This window comes from Nesoenas mayeri (assembly GCF_963082525.1).
Source record: "Nesoenas mayeri genome assembly, chromosome: 4".
NCBI classification, from domain to species: domain Eukaryota; kingdom Metazoa; phylum Chordata; class Aves; order Columbiformes; family Columbidae; genus Nesoenas; species Nesoenas mayeri.
In genome coordinates, this window is record NC_137540.1 from 20,582,483 (window position 1) to 20,599,571 (window position 17,089).

The following is a 17,089-nucleotide window of genomic DNA, read 5'->3' on the forward strand; positions in this document are numbered from 1 at the left end:
GTGGGTCAATTGCTTCAATAAAAAAGAGCTCATCATGATCTTCTCCCATGTAAAATTTCAGCTCTTACTCTTGTAAAGTAATCTGGGAAATTAATTTGTCAAAGATTAACAGATAGCACTCCGATCAAATAAAACAAAGCTCCTATAAACCAAAAAGGTCTGTTGGCTGTGGCTTTAAAATCATGCAGTTAGCATGTCAAGTTCAGCCTGCTTTTACCTTAAGCAGTATTTGATTGCATGAATATGAACATTTACACTGAAGCTTCCCAGAAGATATTATTTCATGTGACTAAACTTTGCAGTTTTGTAAAACAAACAAACAAAAAACCACCAGGTAGGAACTGAGCCTACAACAGCAGCATAAAATAAATTACCACAAAAAGCTATGGCCAGCAATACTAGTATTGTCTAGTGTTTTATGGGACCTAACACACATACCATGTTTAAAAGTGTGATTTTGAAAGAATTTCTCAAACCGTTGAATGGCTTTGAAAACTAGTTCTGCTGAAAAATCAGTGGAATTTCAGCTTTTAGATACTGGAAGGACTTCAAAGTGAAGTGGGTTTAATTGTACTCCTGAAGTTTAAGAGATCCATTTTGCAGACTGTATTGACATGTAAAAGTTAGTAGCAGCAACCACATCACCTTCAATGAAAGTCCAGCCTAATCCTTGCATAGTTTTATTCTCCCAGCCTGCGCACATGGAAGGAAGCAATTATAGCCTCTCCTATCTAAATCCCTAACGGATTGTTTTCACAAACAGCCCTGGTTGGAATTTGCTAATTTTTTTTTTTAATGTTTCATTTCCAGCAACACATCTTGAATTTTGAGGACTGTTTAAACAGGATTAACCTCTTTTCTTGAAGTAATAACATTCTCATAAATGTGAATCACAATATGAAACTGCATATGATCTAATGCTATGGTAGTTCCTTTTTAGAAAGTGAGCCTTCACTTTTAGAATTCAAACCATTCAGCAGTGGATCCTTGGTTGGTGGATTTGTCTATCGAGGCTGCCAGTCTGAAAGACTCTATGGAAGTTACGTATTTGGAGACCGCAATGGGTAGGTTTCTTATAACTCAGTATTAAACAAAAATGCATGTTTAGTTATTGAGCTTCCTCTATAAAGGAACACCAACAATCTTGTATGTTGTGTCACTTTGCCAATTTAGCAGTGTGACAATGCAAATTAAAGTCTAGATTTACAAATGAAATAGCACAGCGTTCTAATGAATGGCAAGTGGTACATATCTGATTCTTGGAAAAAAGTACAAAGACACGTCACAGTGCTAGTAAGATTTTAATTTTACCAACACGTGTCATTTACATCATAATGGAAATAGATGTTAATCATGGAACTGTTTCCTAAAGAGTCTAACTGGTAAGATATTGAAAACTTTTGGTGTTTTATGGAAACATCACTGATGGAGTAAAATGAATGCTTTTTTAATGAATGGGCTTAGTTTTCCCATGCCTAATAGCTCAGTATTCACAAATGGCTATATATTTTAGCTTGGACTCAATTTTGCAATGTTTCAATGACAGGCAGGGAAATGCTGTGCTTTTTAAGCATCTGAAAAATGACAGGAAGGAAATCATAAGATCATGAACTACACAGATGTATCTATGGAGTTACTTGCAGCAAGTGTTTACAGTGAAAAATCTCTATTCAAAATGTAATGTAACAATTTGCTTTATGTGTTTTTGAATATAGAAATTTTTTAACACTGCAACAGAGTCCTGCAACCAAACAGTGGCAAGAGAAACCCCTCTGTCTTGGCAACACTGGTTCATGTAGAGGTTTCTTTTCAGGCCCTGTCTTGGGATTTGGTGAAGACGAATTAGGTAAATAGACAAAAAAAAACATTATTAAATCATAACCCTTATCGGTAATATCTGCTGAACTATTCAGAGTTATAGCAAATGTTTAAAAAGAAGGAATCTAAAGGCTAACTTTGTTCTGCCAAAGCTGTCTACACTGCTCTCAGCTACACTGTAGCAGCTGTGTAAGAAGAACTGAGAATGGGTTGTTGGAAGGGGCAAAGGTCCTTAGTGTCTCTCGCATTCTGTGAACTGTGTCACTCACTGTGACACGATGTGTCATATACCGGCTTTTATTCCCAACATTACAGACTTAAGGGGCAAAGATATTGCATAAGCAGATCAATTCCCCTATTCTTGCTTCCTTCCCAAGTTTATTTTTTAACCAATTCTATACAAAATGAAAGAAAAAACATTCATGATAAAGTATCTTTCACATTTTAGCATCAATTTGGGCAAAGTGCTTATTTAAATTTTCAAATAGGAATGATTCTGTTTTGTATTTCGAGATGAGTGTTTCTTCTGAAGTTTTTTTTTTAATCTCATCCTACAAATACAGCTAGATCAAAAAATCACGCATTTGGCATCGTAGGAAAGAACTAATTTCTTGCACTGGTTTCTTTAACAGGTGAGGTTTACATATTATCAAGCAGTAAAAGTATGACACAGCCTCACAGTGGAAAACTCTACAAAATCATTGACCCAAAAAGGTGAGCACCACATTTCTCACTAAGATCATACTTCCCTTCAACAGGTTAAAAACCAAAAGGTAAACACAGTTTGTTCCATGTAGCTGTATTGTGCAATACTGACATCCAATAAGAAGGGAAATTCTTAGTGCAAGGGGTTTCCTAAGAGCACCATCAGCAGCAAGAAGAACAGATTTAGTCAAAGTAATCACTGTCTCATAGAAACTGTCAGAACAGCAGTGGGAAACTTCAGGAAATTTTTGTTCTTTGACAATATGCTAAATGCTGCCCACTTTCCCACCTAGATTCACATTATTTGCATGTTTTCATAGAATTTTAGACATATTTAATATGGGACCATGTGGACCAGTACAGGTAAAAGATTCCCCTGGTAGTTCTGAAGTCAAATGGGTTGTAGGTACCACAGAGGTTACGCAGCATCAATGGAAGGCAGACACTAGAACTGCCCCCAGCGCTACTGCTGCCTCACCTGCCACTGCCGTGGGACAGTGCCCAGCAGGACCTGGCACCGAGGTTCGTACTGGCTCACAATACCCACTCGGTACACTGAAAAGCTACTACAAAAAATAATTTGAAAGTACTAGCTAGCGGACAAGCCTTCCCTGGGCAGTTCCCATCTCACTTCCTCAATTTCAGATTTGCCACAAGCTCTGAGAGACAAATTCAGTCTTTCCCAAACATCTCTTCTGTTGTATAGGAGATACCACCAGCAGAGAAAAAAACAAAGGACTGAAACCTCAGTGGTTGTCACTGCTCACTAGTTTTCAACATCCTTCCATACCCCTGCATTTACCTGTCTCTCCATGGGAAGGTTTGGATCATGAAGAGAGAATCCAAGGGTAGAAACCTTCTGTCCTTGGGCTGTGTGCCAAAAATACACCAAATTATTTAACAGTCCTTAAAGTATTGTTTCCAAAAGGCTTATAAATCCCACTGAAATTATCTATAAAATAAAAAATTCATATGACTGGTTTAATTATTTGGACTGATTTATCAGTTGTTAAATCAGGACAAATGAAAATTATTAAACCAGAGTCTCTTGAGATGTGATCACCTTTAGGTTCTTCGCAGAGCAGCTAGAGCTATGAAAATATTAAGAAGTCTGAAAAGACTGCAAAAAGCCAGTCCCTAACGTGACCCAGGGGCCCCAGCAGCAATAAGATGACTAGCAGATACTCACTTTAACTGGAGAAATAGCATTTTCTTCATGATGGATCTTGCTGCTCTATCCGACCACGTCTGTGGCAAGGAAAGGTACCACCTCCATCCTGAAAATGAATCAGAAATGAACACCAAATGAAAGAGCCAAGAGAAATTAAGTTTGTCATTTTAATTACTTTGACCCCATCATACCCTGCAAAAGGAACTGCCTATTTGTTGAGTATCTGCTTCTGCATGTTTCCCTGTTAGCAGCATCATGTGCAGCTAGGCTTGCATTTTTGGTTTTGCCATTGACTGTTTAAGAGAGGAATTTATTTACGTATCAGAATTTAAATTCTAAAATTGTTACTGGGACAAGTGAATTCAATAATAAATTCATGAAATTGGACACACACTGTACTATAAGTTACAGTAGAGTTTCAGTGTTTTATAATCACACTATCCCAAACCTATAGCAAATAATTTGGAAGCAGATGTTACACAGGTTAGCACAGTCTGTCAATCAGGGTTATTATGTATGTTTTATTTATGCTTTCTGGTTTTAAAAACATTTTTTAGAACAAAACTTGCCATTCTTACTGAGATTGTTTAGTCTGTTGGTGTATGGTTTTAAGTGAATTTTACACCCTAAATCCACTATTAGTATCTAATTACATGGGGCTGCCTTGTTTGACCTCGGCTTTTTGTTCTTGTTACCTCTTCCAGTAGGGTGGTCTTCAGCTGACATACCTGAAAGGCCAGACCTCCCATTGCTCTGCTCACGGTTGGCGGTTTTCATGTATGGACAAGGGTCAAGACTGTGCTTGGTTCCTGGTGAAAGTAACCAGAAAACTATAAAATACTTTTGCAAATTGGCACACAGTTGAAATTAAACAGACTGTAGCGAAGGGTTGTAGTTTTTGGTAACACTTTTTAGAAACATGGGATAATTTGCATTCAGGCAAAGTTTTGAGTTTTGTTGTTATTCAGTCTCACACCACTGCAGGCTTTTAAGTGAAAGATAATGAGTTACTTCCACAAAAGAGTATTGCAGCTCTATTTACCATTTAATGCTAATTTCATATTACACATGTAAACAATTAAAAACTCCATGGCTTCGGCAAATTTTCATGTACGGCTTTATTAACAAAATATGCTGGTTTTTTTTTTTTTCCGTGTGAATATTTTGTTGCTCCTTTTAATGTCTTCCCCATGGTATGCATCATACAAATACATCAAATATAGCTGCAAACTCTAACGCAGTAAGCTTTCTAGAACACAAATAAAGATGCAACAGGTAGGCTATGAGCATCAGGTATAAAAATGTCATCAAAGTACTGATTTGTCACGTCTTGGAAATTTATGACTTCCTAACAAAACCCGGTGATGGGTGGCCCCTGGCAGACTAATCAATTTGCAGGGCGAGCCTTCCATGCATGAAAGAACAAAATTATCATTCCTTACGGTAGCCCCTTGCTTGAAATCAGTAACCTCATGCAGAAAACAGTCCACCTCTGCTAGTGGTTATTCATAAGCTGTTGCAAGCTTAGGAAATTCTTCTTCTAAATAATAAATGTTATATGAAGATGCATGATTTTGGTTTTTTTGGTCTTTGTAGGAAACTACGGCATAATCAAAGTTGTTCTCAAACATAATCATGATTCTGCTTTCCTTGTCTCAAATGTAGCTTAAGAAAGAAACCTACTACCTGGATATTGCTAGCAGTAGAATTCAAAAGAGGTGGGCAGATTAAACCATTAGAAGATCAGAGGATCAGGGTAATACAGAGAACCCTTTGCATTAGTCTTTGCATCAGCAAAGGGAAGGTCCTTTCCTAAAACAATCCTTCACATATAACAAAAATGAAGTGTTAAACTGAGGTGATATGTGACAAATTGATATGATCAACACAGAGGTTCTGAATCCCTCCACCATCAAGGCTGTTTGAAACATAGAATTCAAGGTACCACAGCAAACTCTTGTTCAGTTTCTCCAGGTACTTCATGTCAACAACTAAATAGCTTCCATCAAAAGCATAGAATGAAATAATCCTTGTCTTTATAACAAGGTTGTTATAGTGATAAAGAAAGGTTAAAAATGAATGTAAAAACCAAGTATGTGAGGTGCTGCAAAATACACATATATTAATACTACCCGTTACCAACTTTGACTGAAGTGAAGAGTACAGGTAATAGCATGTTTAGCTTTGAGACTGGAGGAGAAGTGGGAAACCGTAAAAATTACAAACACAGAAAACCAGCACTGGGTAAATTAGTTAAAATAGCAGACAAAGGAAGAAGTTCTTAAGTTAAAGCTGTGATCCTAAAAAATACAGGCATTCTTTGATGGTTATCAAAAGAATGTTATCGTAAGCAAACTACTTTTGAGGGTTACGAACTAACGAGAAAATATAAGGAAAAAGACTTAGATAGTTCTCAACTAAAGAGTAGGGTTAGTCAGCTGTCCTGAAGAGCAGTGCAAATACTAGCATTTTATAAACAGCCTGTGACCAAAAAAGAAAAACTTTTTAGTTCTGTTTTTCTACTTTCTGTTTTGTAATTTTTCCGTCTCTCTTTCTGTTTATACAATTACATACTAAGACCAATTACAAAAACATTGATGAATGCATAGGAAAACTAGGTAAACAATGAAATAGAAAATGTGTACAGGCCCAAATATTCCTGTTATTCAATAACAGAGAAAATAGGAGACAAGCCCTTTAGGAAAGAAAAAGCAGTCATTTTCTAGCATGATGAGAGGAGAAAACCAGCTGTAAGCAGTATTAAAAACGCATATTTAAATAAGAAATATCTGTCAATAGGTTTATATCAGCTGTAATTTAAACATTATTACCAGCTGTTCTTTGAAAACCATAGACAGGGACAGATGAAGACGTACAAAAATAAACTTTGGAAGGTGGCAGAACAGCCATATTGTGGCTTTGTAAGTCTTCTTTTAGAGTACTTACATTATGATCGCTTTTATCTCTGAGCAAGTTATAGATAAAATGTAGGAGATTCAGACAAGAGTACTCAAACTGATGGACAATGCAAAATATTTCAATTTAAAAGATGAGAAGACCATAGAAGTTTATGGGGCATTCACACAGCACTGTATCCCCTGTGAAGTTTAAGTGATTGTCGTTGTTGATACGGCGATTCCAAAGGGGATGAACAATTCTTTTGACCAGGATGGCTCTCTGGAGCCAGCAGGTGATTTTTACAAAAGAGGGCAGGGCTTAAGCATGTGTCCCTGCACAAGTCAGAAGACTCCCTCTTCCGCTCCCTCTACCACCTTCTAGGGCTGGATTTCAATATGTTTCTTATCAACAGCCGGAATTGCTGCTTTCTGTTGGATTGAAACTTGAACTTGATTCAAACCATCTCACTCCTCTTTCATGCCCCTCCAGAATTTGTAACTCCGCTTATCATCCTTTCCATCATCACCTTCTGGGATTTCTGCGATCAGGGAACATTTCCAAACAGACCGGTTTCAGACACTAAGGGACAATATCTAGGTCATACCTCATTCTGACATTGTTCAGGCTCTTTACAAAAACATTGGTGATTTTATTTTTTAGTATGAGTCAAGAGTGTTTGATGGTGTGATAGAAAAATAGCATTTATGAAAGTGTAGCCCTCTTGAAGACTTGAATTGGTATGGAAATGGAAACTCAGAAACATGGATTATTAGACTAATCTGCATCAAGATACTCAGTTCTGATGGTTTATAGATACACTCTGAAGCTACTGCTGGAAACTGTAGAATGAGCCAATTTGGTTGGTGAATGCTCTCACCAGCTCAGGTGGGCCATATGATTTCTTTCTGTTCAAAAGTTACTATCCTTTAAGTAAATTGGGGGAATGGAAAGCCAGAATTAATGTCTAATTATGTTTAGTTTAGCTGTAGCATGCAAAATTCTTATCTCATTTACCTACCCACATGCGGTTACTATTCCCATAAGAGACACTAAAGAGAAATTAGAGATTTTTGCAAATACCAGTCTAGAGAGTTTCACTTTACAGAAGTACTTCACAAAAACTCCTTTGTAACCACGATGGAAAAACCTAAGGATTTTTTTCAATCACATCACAGCTCACTAACTGTAAAAGTTTTTGGTTTGGGATTTTTTTTTTCATTTTTTTTTTTCAGTCTTTCTAACCGTGGCTATTAAGGAGTTCTCTCTTTTTATCACTTTATAAGGAAAAAACAGCTCAGTTTATCTTTTGCTTATTTTCTGGAGCCTGCAGGAAGCCTCTGCCGTCCTAAAGAAAGTCATACATAATAGAGCAGCTTTAGCCCAGTAAGCCAGTCTTTCCCAATTCATCAGTCAAAGTGTTATGCAAGTGGCCCCCTAAATTGATAAATTCCCACAGTGCCTGTTGACCCAGCTGCCAAGTGCTCATGCAGCAGGTGTTGTTTTCATGACCACCCTGACAGTAATACAAACTGTTTAGCAGTTGCATTGACCTCTTAGCTATTAACATTGATACAGGCTTCACTAGGGACTAGTTTTCAAACATGACAGAATTTCTTCAGACTAGAGGTCATGAACAAGTATACCATATAAGAATAAATTTGATATGCTGCTGAGTTTAAATCTTAAAAGCCATGAGTTTTTTCCACATTATTCCCATGTAGTAAATCTGGAGACAAGTAACGAGCTTTTGGCATCTCTCCCAGGACTAAAGGTATACTTTTTTAATTTTAGGAGCTGTACCTGAAGGGATGCTCTATTTATTCTATGACAAGTAGTAAATTTAGTCTGTGACAAGCAGTGAAACAAAATTATTTTTTCTTGACATTTTCCCTTGTAAAGGGAAAAAAATAAACTAGTGCACAAATTTTGGTGATGCATTTAAGCATCATTCGAATACCTAATATCTTGAGTGCAGTTAACCGAAGCATAACATTCTTTCCATGTATTTTGTACCAAGGTCAGGATTTCTACAGCCATGTCTCTTGTTCAAATTTGAACATCCAGGAATTTTGTAATTTTGTCTGGGTTTTTTTTTCTCACTTTAGTGGCAAAGTAGATATTTTTGATATTGTCAAAGGCACGACAGGGGAATTGTTTTCTGTTCAGTACCATTGTATTATGGCTGAATTTGACCCTCCATTTGCATTGATTTATGTGTGTCTGAGTTACAGGCTAGCGCATATAGCAACTCAGTCACTCTGTATGTTTAGTGGAACTGTGAAGAGAAGCCCTAAAGAAAGCATGAAACCCTAAGCAGTTCCAGGATGTGTTTTAACTATTTTGTATGCCGATAAACTATTAGTAAAGGCTACTTTCTTATACCAGCTACAATAATGCAGCAAAATTTATCTTACCATACAGTGAAGGGGCATAGCAAGGGCCCCCACTCCCAGTACAACTTTTCGTCCATGTTCCATACATTTAGAGTTGTTACACAGTTCCATGAAAGCATGTTTTAACAAGCAAGATATACTGTACTGTACTGTATATATGAACAGCTCTTTAAGATAACTAGAATTGTACAGTCCATATAAATAGTCATTATCAGCCACATTTTTGGCTGACTTTCTGCGGACCAAATAGTGCTTACTGTGAGAGTAATCAAGCTGTACCCTTTAGAGTTTTATAGATTGAGGGAGACAAGTAAAAAAAATTCTCTCCAGCCCATGGTGTGGCTCCGTCTATTCCCCTCCGTTTTCCATGTCAAGAGACACAGCGAAGCACTAGCTATATAAACAAAATCCTAGGTTTGTCTAAGTGCTGGAAAGATCAAGACCCAACAGTGAGTTCCAAGACTTATGTTACCTTTGTGAGATTCAGTTCAACTTGCACTCAGCCTGAAAATTTCCACCCCTTTAAAGCCTTAAGAACGCAACGTGTTAAGTATTGTAGGGCAGAGACTTTCTCTTGATGCAGGTTGGTACCATAGCGGCATTTGAATACTGAGGAAGATGTGTCGCTTCTCCCACAGCACAGCTAAGGAAAACCTGTAATTCTTCTCACACACAAGAAGGATTCTGCTGCAGCTGCATTTGTATTCCTCTTCTCCTGGGGCACTCCGCCAACCAGAATTTTTTCCATCTTTGTTTCTACTCCACCCCACCATTAATAAATATTATCCGAGGCTGATGAGTGCAAGTTATTGATTGATGGTAGAATAAAAGGCAAGGTTATATTTACAAGTACCAAGAGCGCTAGAAAACTTTAAATCATAAAAGTGACCAGCCATGCTTGGCTGGATACAAAAAAGTATGATTTCTGCCTCCCACATTAAATACAAATTTTAAAAGAGCCATATATTCCAGCACTATCAGACTTTACAGCTATTAATAAGATAAATCGTTATATTCACAAATGAAATATCTCTGTGACTTCTGAGGTCATTCTTTGCTAAAGGTACACCTCTGGAGCTCTTTTTCAAGAGATGCACCAGGAGCCTGAGGTTATGTGTCTTGCTGAACACAGTATTGTACTTGTGTGTTAGCAAGGAAATAGGAGACTCCTATTTAAAGTAATTTGAAAGAAATGACCTTAACAGAGACAGATGAAGAAAGAACGTTGTCTCCTATGCAGTTGACTACAAAGAAATCAACTCAAATTTATTTTTTTTCCTCGAGGTAGGAATTGGAACACAGATCCTTTTACTTTAAATCTGAACAAGTCTCCACTGAAAATAGTATGATTTTGTACAACTGTTTTCAAAACAGCATTGCCTGGGAATCTCATATGTAATGTCAAGTGTAGGAACTTTCTTAATCAGATCATACATGTAATGCACTCATTACTGCAGAACTAGAATTCCTTAGAGGTCAAAAAAATGCATTATATTTCAAAGGCAGCTGTGGAAATATGTAAACACAAAAACTGAAAGGGTTTCAAATATGCTGCACAAAAGGTGTCAAAACGTGTTTCAAAATAATAATAATACAGGACCCAAAGTCTGATTCTTGGAAGTATTTTTGAAATCTGAACTTGGTACTACACTAAATGATGCATCTACACATTCTGTCTGTCCTGAACATGTTTGGGGAAACAGTTCTTCTGCATAGATGTTGAAATAATCATGGTAGCAATTAAGACTGAGCAGAGGAAATTCTTCAGTGAAACAAAGCAGCCAGCCTGTGCTCTATTACTCTTTCAAAGAAAAATGCAAGAAAATCGGTAATGTACCATTAACAAGCTGCATGCCAAAATGAGGGGAAAAATGTAAGCCCAGTCAACTAGTGAGAGACTTCTACAACATTAGGTATGAGTGCTTATTTTTATTATAAATTATTTTTACCCTATTACTTTGAATGGCCCTATTATGCATAGGAATATCTTTTAAAAATCCTATTAGAACATGGGATTCATTGATATTTTAGAACCATGAGTTCAACCAGTTAATTTTATTTTCTTTAGCTTATTTTTTCCCTCAATATTTCTTATGATGTTGAAATGGGATATAAACACGAATGCTCAGTTTTCCTCATCTTTTTTTTCTGCACCTTTATCATACCCCCGCTTTCTCAGAATCCAAAGACCATCCTTTTCTCCACACAGGAGTATCAATGTAGGATTTTAATATTTGATAGGGTAGTCAGTGCACAAGTTGCTATTCCAGCTATTTGCATATAATTGGAGATTTAATACGCATGTCAGTATAATCAATAATGTTCTATTCTATTCTATTCTATTCTATTCTATTCTATTCTATTCTATTCTATTCTATTCTATTCTATTCTACTCTATTCTATTCTATTCTATTCTATTCTATTCTATTCTATTCTATATCTCATACAATTTTGCTTTGTTTGGATTCTAGCTGGACACTAAGCCAAGGTTTCACTGAGCTCTCCACAAAACTATTAAAATCTTTGTAATGCACATGTCAAGCTTAGGAATGTATGGCAGTAGTTAAGATTATTTCCTTGAGAATGAATTATTTTGTATTTATCATTAATTAATTCCTCATTCTGCTCCCAGCATTCAATTACTCGATTAGATCTCTTGGGAGATCCTGACGTTCTTTGCTCAACTTATCCCTATGCAATCAAACCCACAGCAGAGACAAAACATGGTACCTGTACTGGGAACCTGTAGCCTTGGGATGATCCTATCAGTCTCTAGATGCTGAACTCAGCAAATAAAATAAGTGGTCAGCATGGTGACATAAAGCTAAATTTAAAAAAATTTCAAAATCTAAAAAAGCTTTGGAAGTTGTAGCAACAGTTAGGGCACGCTTAGGTTAAAACACTTAGGTGTTTTACATACTTAACACTACAGAAGGAACACTACAGTGCCTTCTTTGTTAAGGAAAATAATGCTGTGTTTTTGTAAATAAAAAAGGCTGCTGGACATCCAAAATATTTTGCAGACTGACAGAAAAATTGCACCGTGTAACAAGCAGGGCCACCTAGAGCCAGTTGCCCAGGACTGTGTCCAGAGAGGTTATGAACATCTCCAAGGCTGGAAACTCCACAACCTCTCTGGGCAGCCTGTGCCCATGCTTGGTCACCTTCACAGTGAAAAAGGATGTGGAATACCTAATCCAAATATCATTTCACAAAAATATGAAAATAAAAAATATGCAATGTCTAGAAAAGCAAAGAGACATCAACAGATTCTGAGCTGAATTATGTGACTATTTGTGCTCTCTGAAGAAAAGCCAGACTATCAGTACAGTTTAGCACATCTAATAGTGAAATTATTATATCTAGAGTTACATGCTGCCTGTGATAAGCTCCTCAGCAAGCTGGTTTTGCCAGGTTCAAGCTTCAAGAATTCTCAAGGACTATTATTTAAGCTTGTAAAAGACTCCTGAAGGCAGTTGTATGAAAGAACAGCAAATCACACTGTATTTTTCTGTAATGAAACATATCAATTCTATTTTTACTGGTGTTTTTGAGAAAAAAAACCAATCCCCTTAGAACACATATCTCTCCCACTGAGAATACCATAAAAGAGAATCAGGACTTAAAAAAACAAAGTTTTTATCCCTGACTCCAGCTCTTAACTATCTGCTTGGCTTGTATATTTTTTACAGGCCTTTAGTCCCTGAAGAATGCAAAAGAACAGCTCAGCCTGCACAGGTACTGACATCCGAATGCTCAAGGCACTGTCGGAACGGGCACTGCACTCCTACAGGAAAATGCTGCTGTAATCAAGGCTGGGAAGGGGAGTTCTGCAGAACTGGTTTGTATATAGATTCACAGCAACAAATGAAAAAAAGCAGTGATATGTCATAATTTGCTTTTAATTATTTGCTGAGAGAAAATGTCAGTATATGTCCTTGACCATTAGTTCTAAGACAACATTGAAGAAATACTCATCTCATGAGTTGTAGGAGCACAGTAAGTCTTTAGATGAGTGCAATGGTTAAAACATCTAATGCAACGTGAACCATTACAGAATGCAATTAATAGCATAAATAAGACAACAACAGTCTTCTTATTTATGAAAGCAAATATAATCAACACATGTTCCATTTTGGACATTCAGCTTCCACCTGCAGTATTGTCATTGTCAGTGTCAAATAGGAGTATCATTGTCAGGAAAGATGATAAGTCAGACCTGCAGGTCACAATTGTGTATTTTGCACTTCACTAATTTAATCCAAATACTTTAGTTTCGGTACATTGTTACTTTCGATCCTCCCAAATAAAGTGGCTCCAATTTTTTAAAGAGAATTCCATGTACAACTTATCACAAAGCAGCTAATAACCAGAAGGTTACTGTAATCCATTATTAATCACGGTGCTTTTATTAAGTCCTATCTTGTTGCCGTAACGTATCTTTTAAAAGTCACTTGAAAAACTGACTGTGAGCAAACTAGATGCTGTGTATGCCACCAAAGGGGTGACATGAATGAACATGGGATGCCACAGCTGTGCTGTCACTGTCGTACAGAGACTATGGTTATGTCTGAGCTCTGTAACTCTGGTCTATGCAGATCTCCCAGAGCAAGCCTGGGTACCAGATGCTGTTACTAGAGCATCACTGCTGACTGAGCTTATTTGCTCAGCAAGTTTGACCAGGTGCCTGTACAAAGAGAGAAGGTTCCATTATGGCAGCAGAACTCTAAAGAGGAATAGAATCACTGAGTAAGACACAGCAAGGACCACGTGATGGACCAGGGATAACTCAGGTTGAAGGGCATTCGGGAGGACCATGCTGAAGCAGAGGTAGCTACAGGGTCCTCATAGTCTGGAGTGGAAAATTCCAGTAACCTCAGGGTTTGTAGGCATGAGTAGGAGTGACTTTGTTCAGAATGAAATGACACAAATGACATTGCTAAAGACTTCTCTTACTGGCAAGATCCATGAGCTGACCATCATCCAGCTATGCAACAAAAGCAAGGTAGAGAAATGGATGAGGTAATCTGGCCAAATAGCCCAACTTCAATCGTCCTCACCTGTCAGTCAGGGATTTCCTACATTTAGAGAATAAGGCCAATTCTATAGCCCTTATCCAATTTCCACTTGGACAAGTACAAAACATCTCCAGTGTGAATATAAATGGGTCTTGAATAATCTGTGATATATAATTTGGTAGGTGCAATGTACAAGAAAGCTACAGAAAATATGTAGACTAAGGATCTTTCCTCCCTGTATTCCACAGACGTTCCAGATTGGACCTCAAGCTCCCATTATAAATTAAACAAGAAAAATTACTTTTTGAGGCATCAGTTTCCTCATAGGGTAATTAAGAAATTAATGAATAAAACCAAGAAAGCTGGTTTTATGCAGTGTATCATAAATCTCTGTAAATCAATATTTTAGTTTTGTCATAGATAACATTAAACAGGAAAACATCTGCAAAAAGAAAGATACATTATATTTATCACAGTGCTGTGACTCTACCCCAGAAGAAAATACTTCCACAACTAAAGTTATTGATTATTAGTTTTGCTAACACCGGCTACAATTTAAAATAGCATTTACATTTGAAAAAATTTAGCAAGTTGATTAACCAAGAACTCTCTAGGGAATTGTCAGGCATCTGCTAAAAAGAGAGGGGAAAACTCTGAAATTTATAATAAGTCATAAAAGCTGTCAAAAATACTATGGTTCTTTATTCAGTACTTGCTGGCTTGAAGATGGCCAGGTCCTAAAACATCTCACCAACTTCAAGACTTTTTTGGCTTGCCACCATAAGGAATGGGATGAGGCAGAGCACCACTGTTTAAAGATCTAGATGTGCTCTGTATCTTGCTTTCAAATGATATGACATTTAGAGCCTAAACTCTTTTGAGGTAGGTTTTCTGTGCTCTCCAGAATCAAGCATGAATATGGGAATCGAACACTTTCAAAAATGTGGTATTGGAGTTTCACAGTCTGTCCCTGGGTGATGTCCTCTCAGACATACAAAATTACTTCCTCCCCCTAATGTTTTAAAACTTTAAAAAAATAGTTTCAAAACTTCTAATATTTCACTCTTTCTATTTTCTTTTTAATTTATGCGCTTTATAAGTTTCAAAAAGTTGTTAATGAATGTGTACTGTATCTTTTCACTTTGTGATGTTCTAAATAAATTAGAAACTCACTGTTTTTTTCCCCACAGCAAAATGTGACCCAGCCTGTCGCCATGGAGGTGTCTGTGTAAGGCCTAATAAATGCTTATGTAAAAAAGGCTATCTCGGCCCCCAGTGTGAACAAGTGGATAGAAACATCCGAAGAGTGACAAGGGCAGGTATTCTCGATCAGATCCTAGACATGACATCCTATTTGCTGGATCTAACCAGCTATATTGTATAGTTTCTGGGACTATTTGGAAACTACACTTTCAACGGGCATTTGTTTTGAGTCCTGTCGTTTTTAAAAGACTGTTATCCTGCAACAAATACCGGTGATTTGATTTACTTTATTAATTTAAGCATAATATCCACAAATGTGCAGATAAATTCTTTGTATGTGTGTAAATAATTCTGTATGTCTCCACAGACATGCCCATATCCAATACTTGCACACATACACATGCACGCACTATCACAAATATGGTTTTACAGCTAGTGGATTTTTTTTTTATATTTATTTCTTCATGAGAAATCGTTTACAAATTCCACTGTAAACCACATTTTCGTCAAAGTACTTTCGTGATGTCTTAATGGATTCTTTAACATCCCAGAAATCTCGTGGCTGTACCTATCTGATTATAGCAATAAGAGAACAGTTTTCGAATATCACTGTATAAACTGCTAGACTTCGCAAAATCCAGTTGTAACGGTTTCTAAGGTGAACTGAACTACATCATGAGACAATATTTCAGAACTCCTTAATGCATTCCTATCTAGGCGATTCATTGTAAGACTGTAACCTTCACCTTCGTCAATGTAAGTCTATTACAGAATATTACGCATTTCTTTATCTAGCATAGATGCAAGGATCTGGTTATCGCAGCTTAATATCAAGATTGTTTTGAGTGTTTAATTATTAAATTATATTGCATACTTCAAAAACAGTCATCCTAGAAGGTCTGCTTTTTATCATATATTTTATTTAACGATGGGCACTGGGTTCATGTTACATATTTATATTATTTTATTTTATTTTTATAATATAGACATCACCTAGATGAGACAGCTTTACCATGTCCTGTAAAATCCTAAAGTTACATTTTTCACCAACTTAATTGGAAAAACGGGGAAAGAGAGAACAAATACGCTCTTTAATGTGTTGTGGATCTAACCTAGAAAATGTATCCTTACGTCAACTTGTATTCATTTACAACGGATGAAAAAAACAACCGCCAAACAATCATAATAAAATTCCAGTATATGTTGTAAGTGTTCATAAAGCAATTTTCACTGTAACAGGACAGGCCAGACTGAACACGATTTCACACTGAACGGAACGTCACTGGAGGAGAGCTCACATGAGCACGTGTTGGCTGTGTAAGATGTCACTTGTACAAAACGTGTCACAGTTCTCGCCAAATGCGGTTCTAAATGTAAATGTTCCTTGGAGAGCTAACGTAAAGTTGAGTGTTTGTAAATGTATCAATAAATACGGTGTACATGCTATGGTCAGGTTTTCTAAAGTATTCGTAGTCTAATTAGATGTATCTTCAGAACTGGTGCCCTCTTATCTCCAGCTCTAGGGCGTTTCTTTGCTCATTATGTACTGACTATCAGATTTCCTTTGCACTACCTGGCTTTTATAAAATCTTGCCTCAGAAAAGAAAGCAAAGTAGCCACAGTGTGCACATCCTATGGTTCTTATAAGCAGCTGCTCATGCACCAACAATTATACAAAACTTGAGGTAACAGATCTAAAAGACTTCAGCAATATTACTCTCTAGTAGCAAAATTACCTCACTAGGGTGGTGACATGCAACGAATTTTCCTCTATAGAGAGTTGTCAGTCTTCATTCAGTAAGTATTAAATCTGAAAGTACAGCATGACTGCTACTTGCATTTTGCTGTTTTAAGCATTTCAGCTTGGAGAAATAGAAAATTAC

At 36.9% G+C, this 17,089-nt stretch overlaps 1 protein-coding gene across 1 annotated transcript in view; it reads left to right on the forward strand.

Moving 5' to 3' along the window:
• Positions 1 to 15,387, forward strand: part of HHIP (hedgehog interacting protein) — a gene marked incomplete at both ends in the record, with an annotated part of 70,129 nt that extends 54,742 nt beyond the window's left edge. Inside the window, 5 exons of the mRNA XM_080343791.1 lie at positions 941 to 1,064; positions 1,716 to 1,846; positions 2,451 to 2,532; positions 12,678 to 12,826; positions 15,194 to 15,387. Coding sequence (XP_080199917.1) covers positions 941 to 1,064; positions 1,716 to 1,846; positions 2,451 to 2,532; positions 12,678 to 12,826; positions 15,194 to 15,387 — 680 coding nt within the window. The remainder of the gene's footprint in view (positions 1 to 940; positions 1,065 to 1,715; positions 1,847 to 2,450; positions 2,533 to 12,677; positions 12,827 to 15,193) is intronic.
• Positions 15,388 to 17,089: the final 1,702 nt, after the last annotated feature.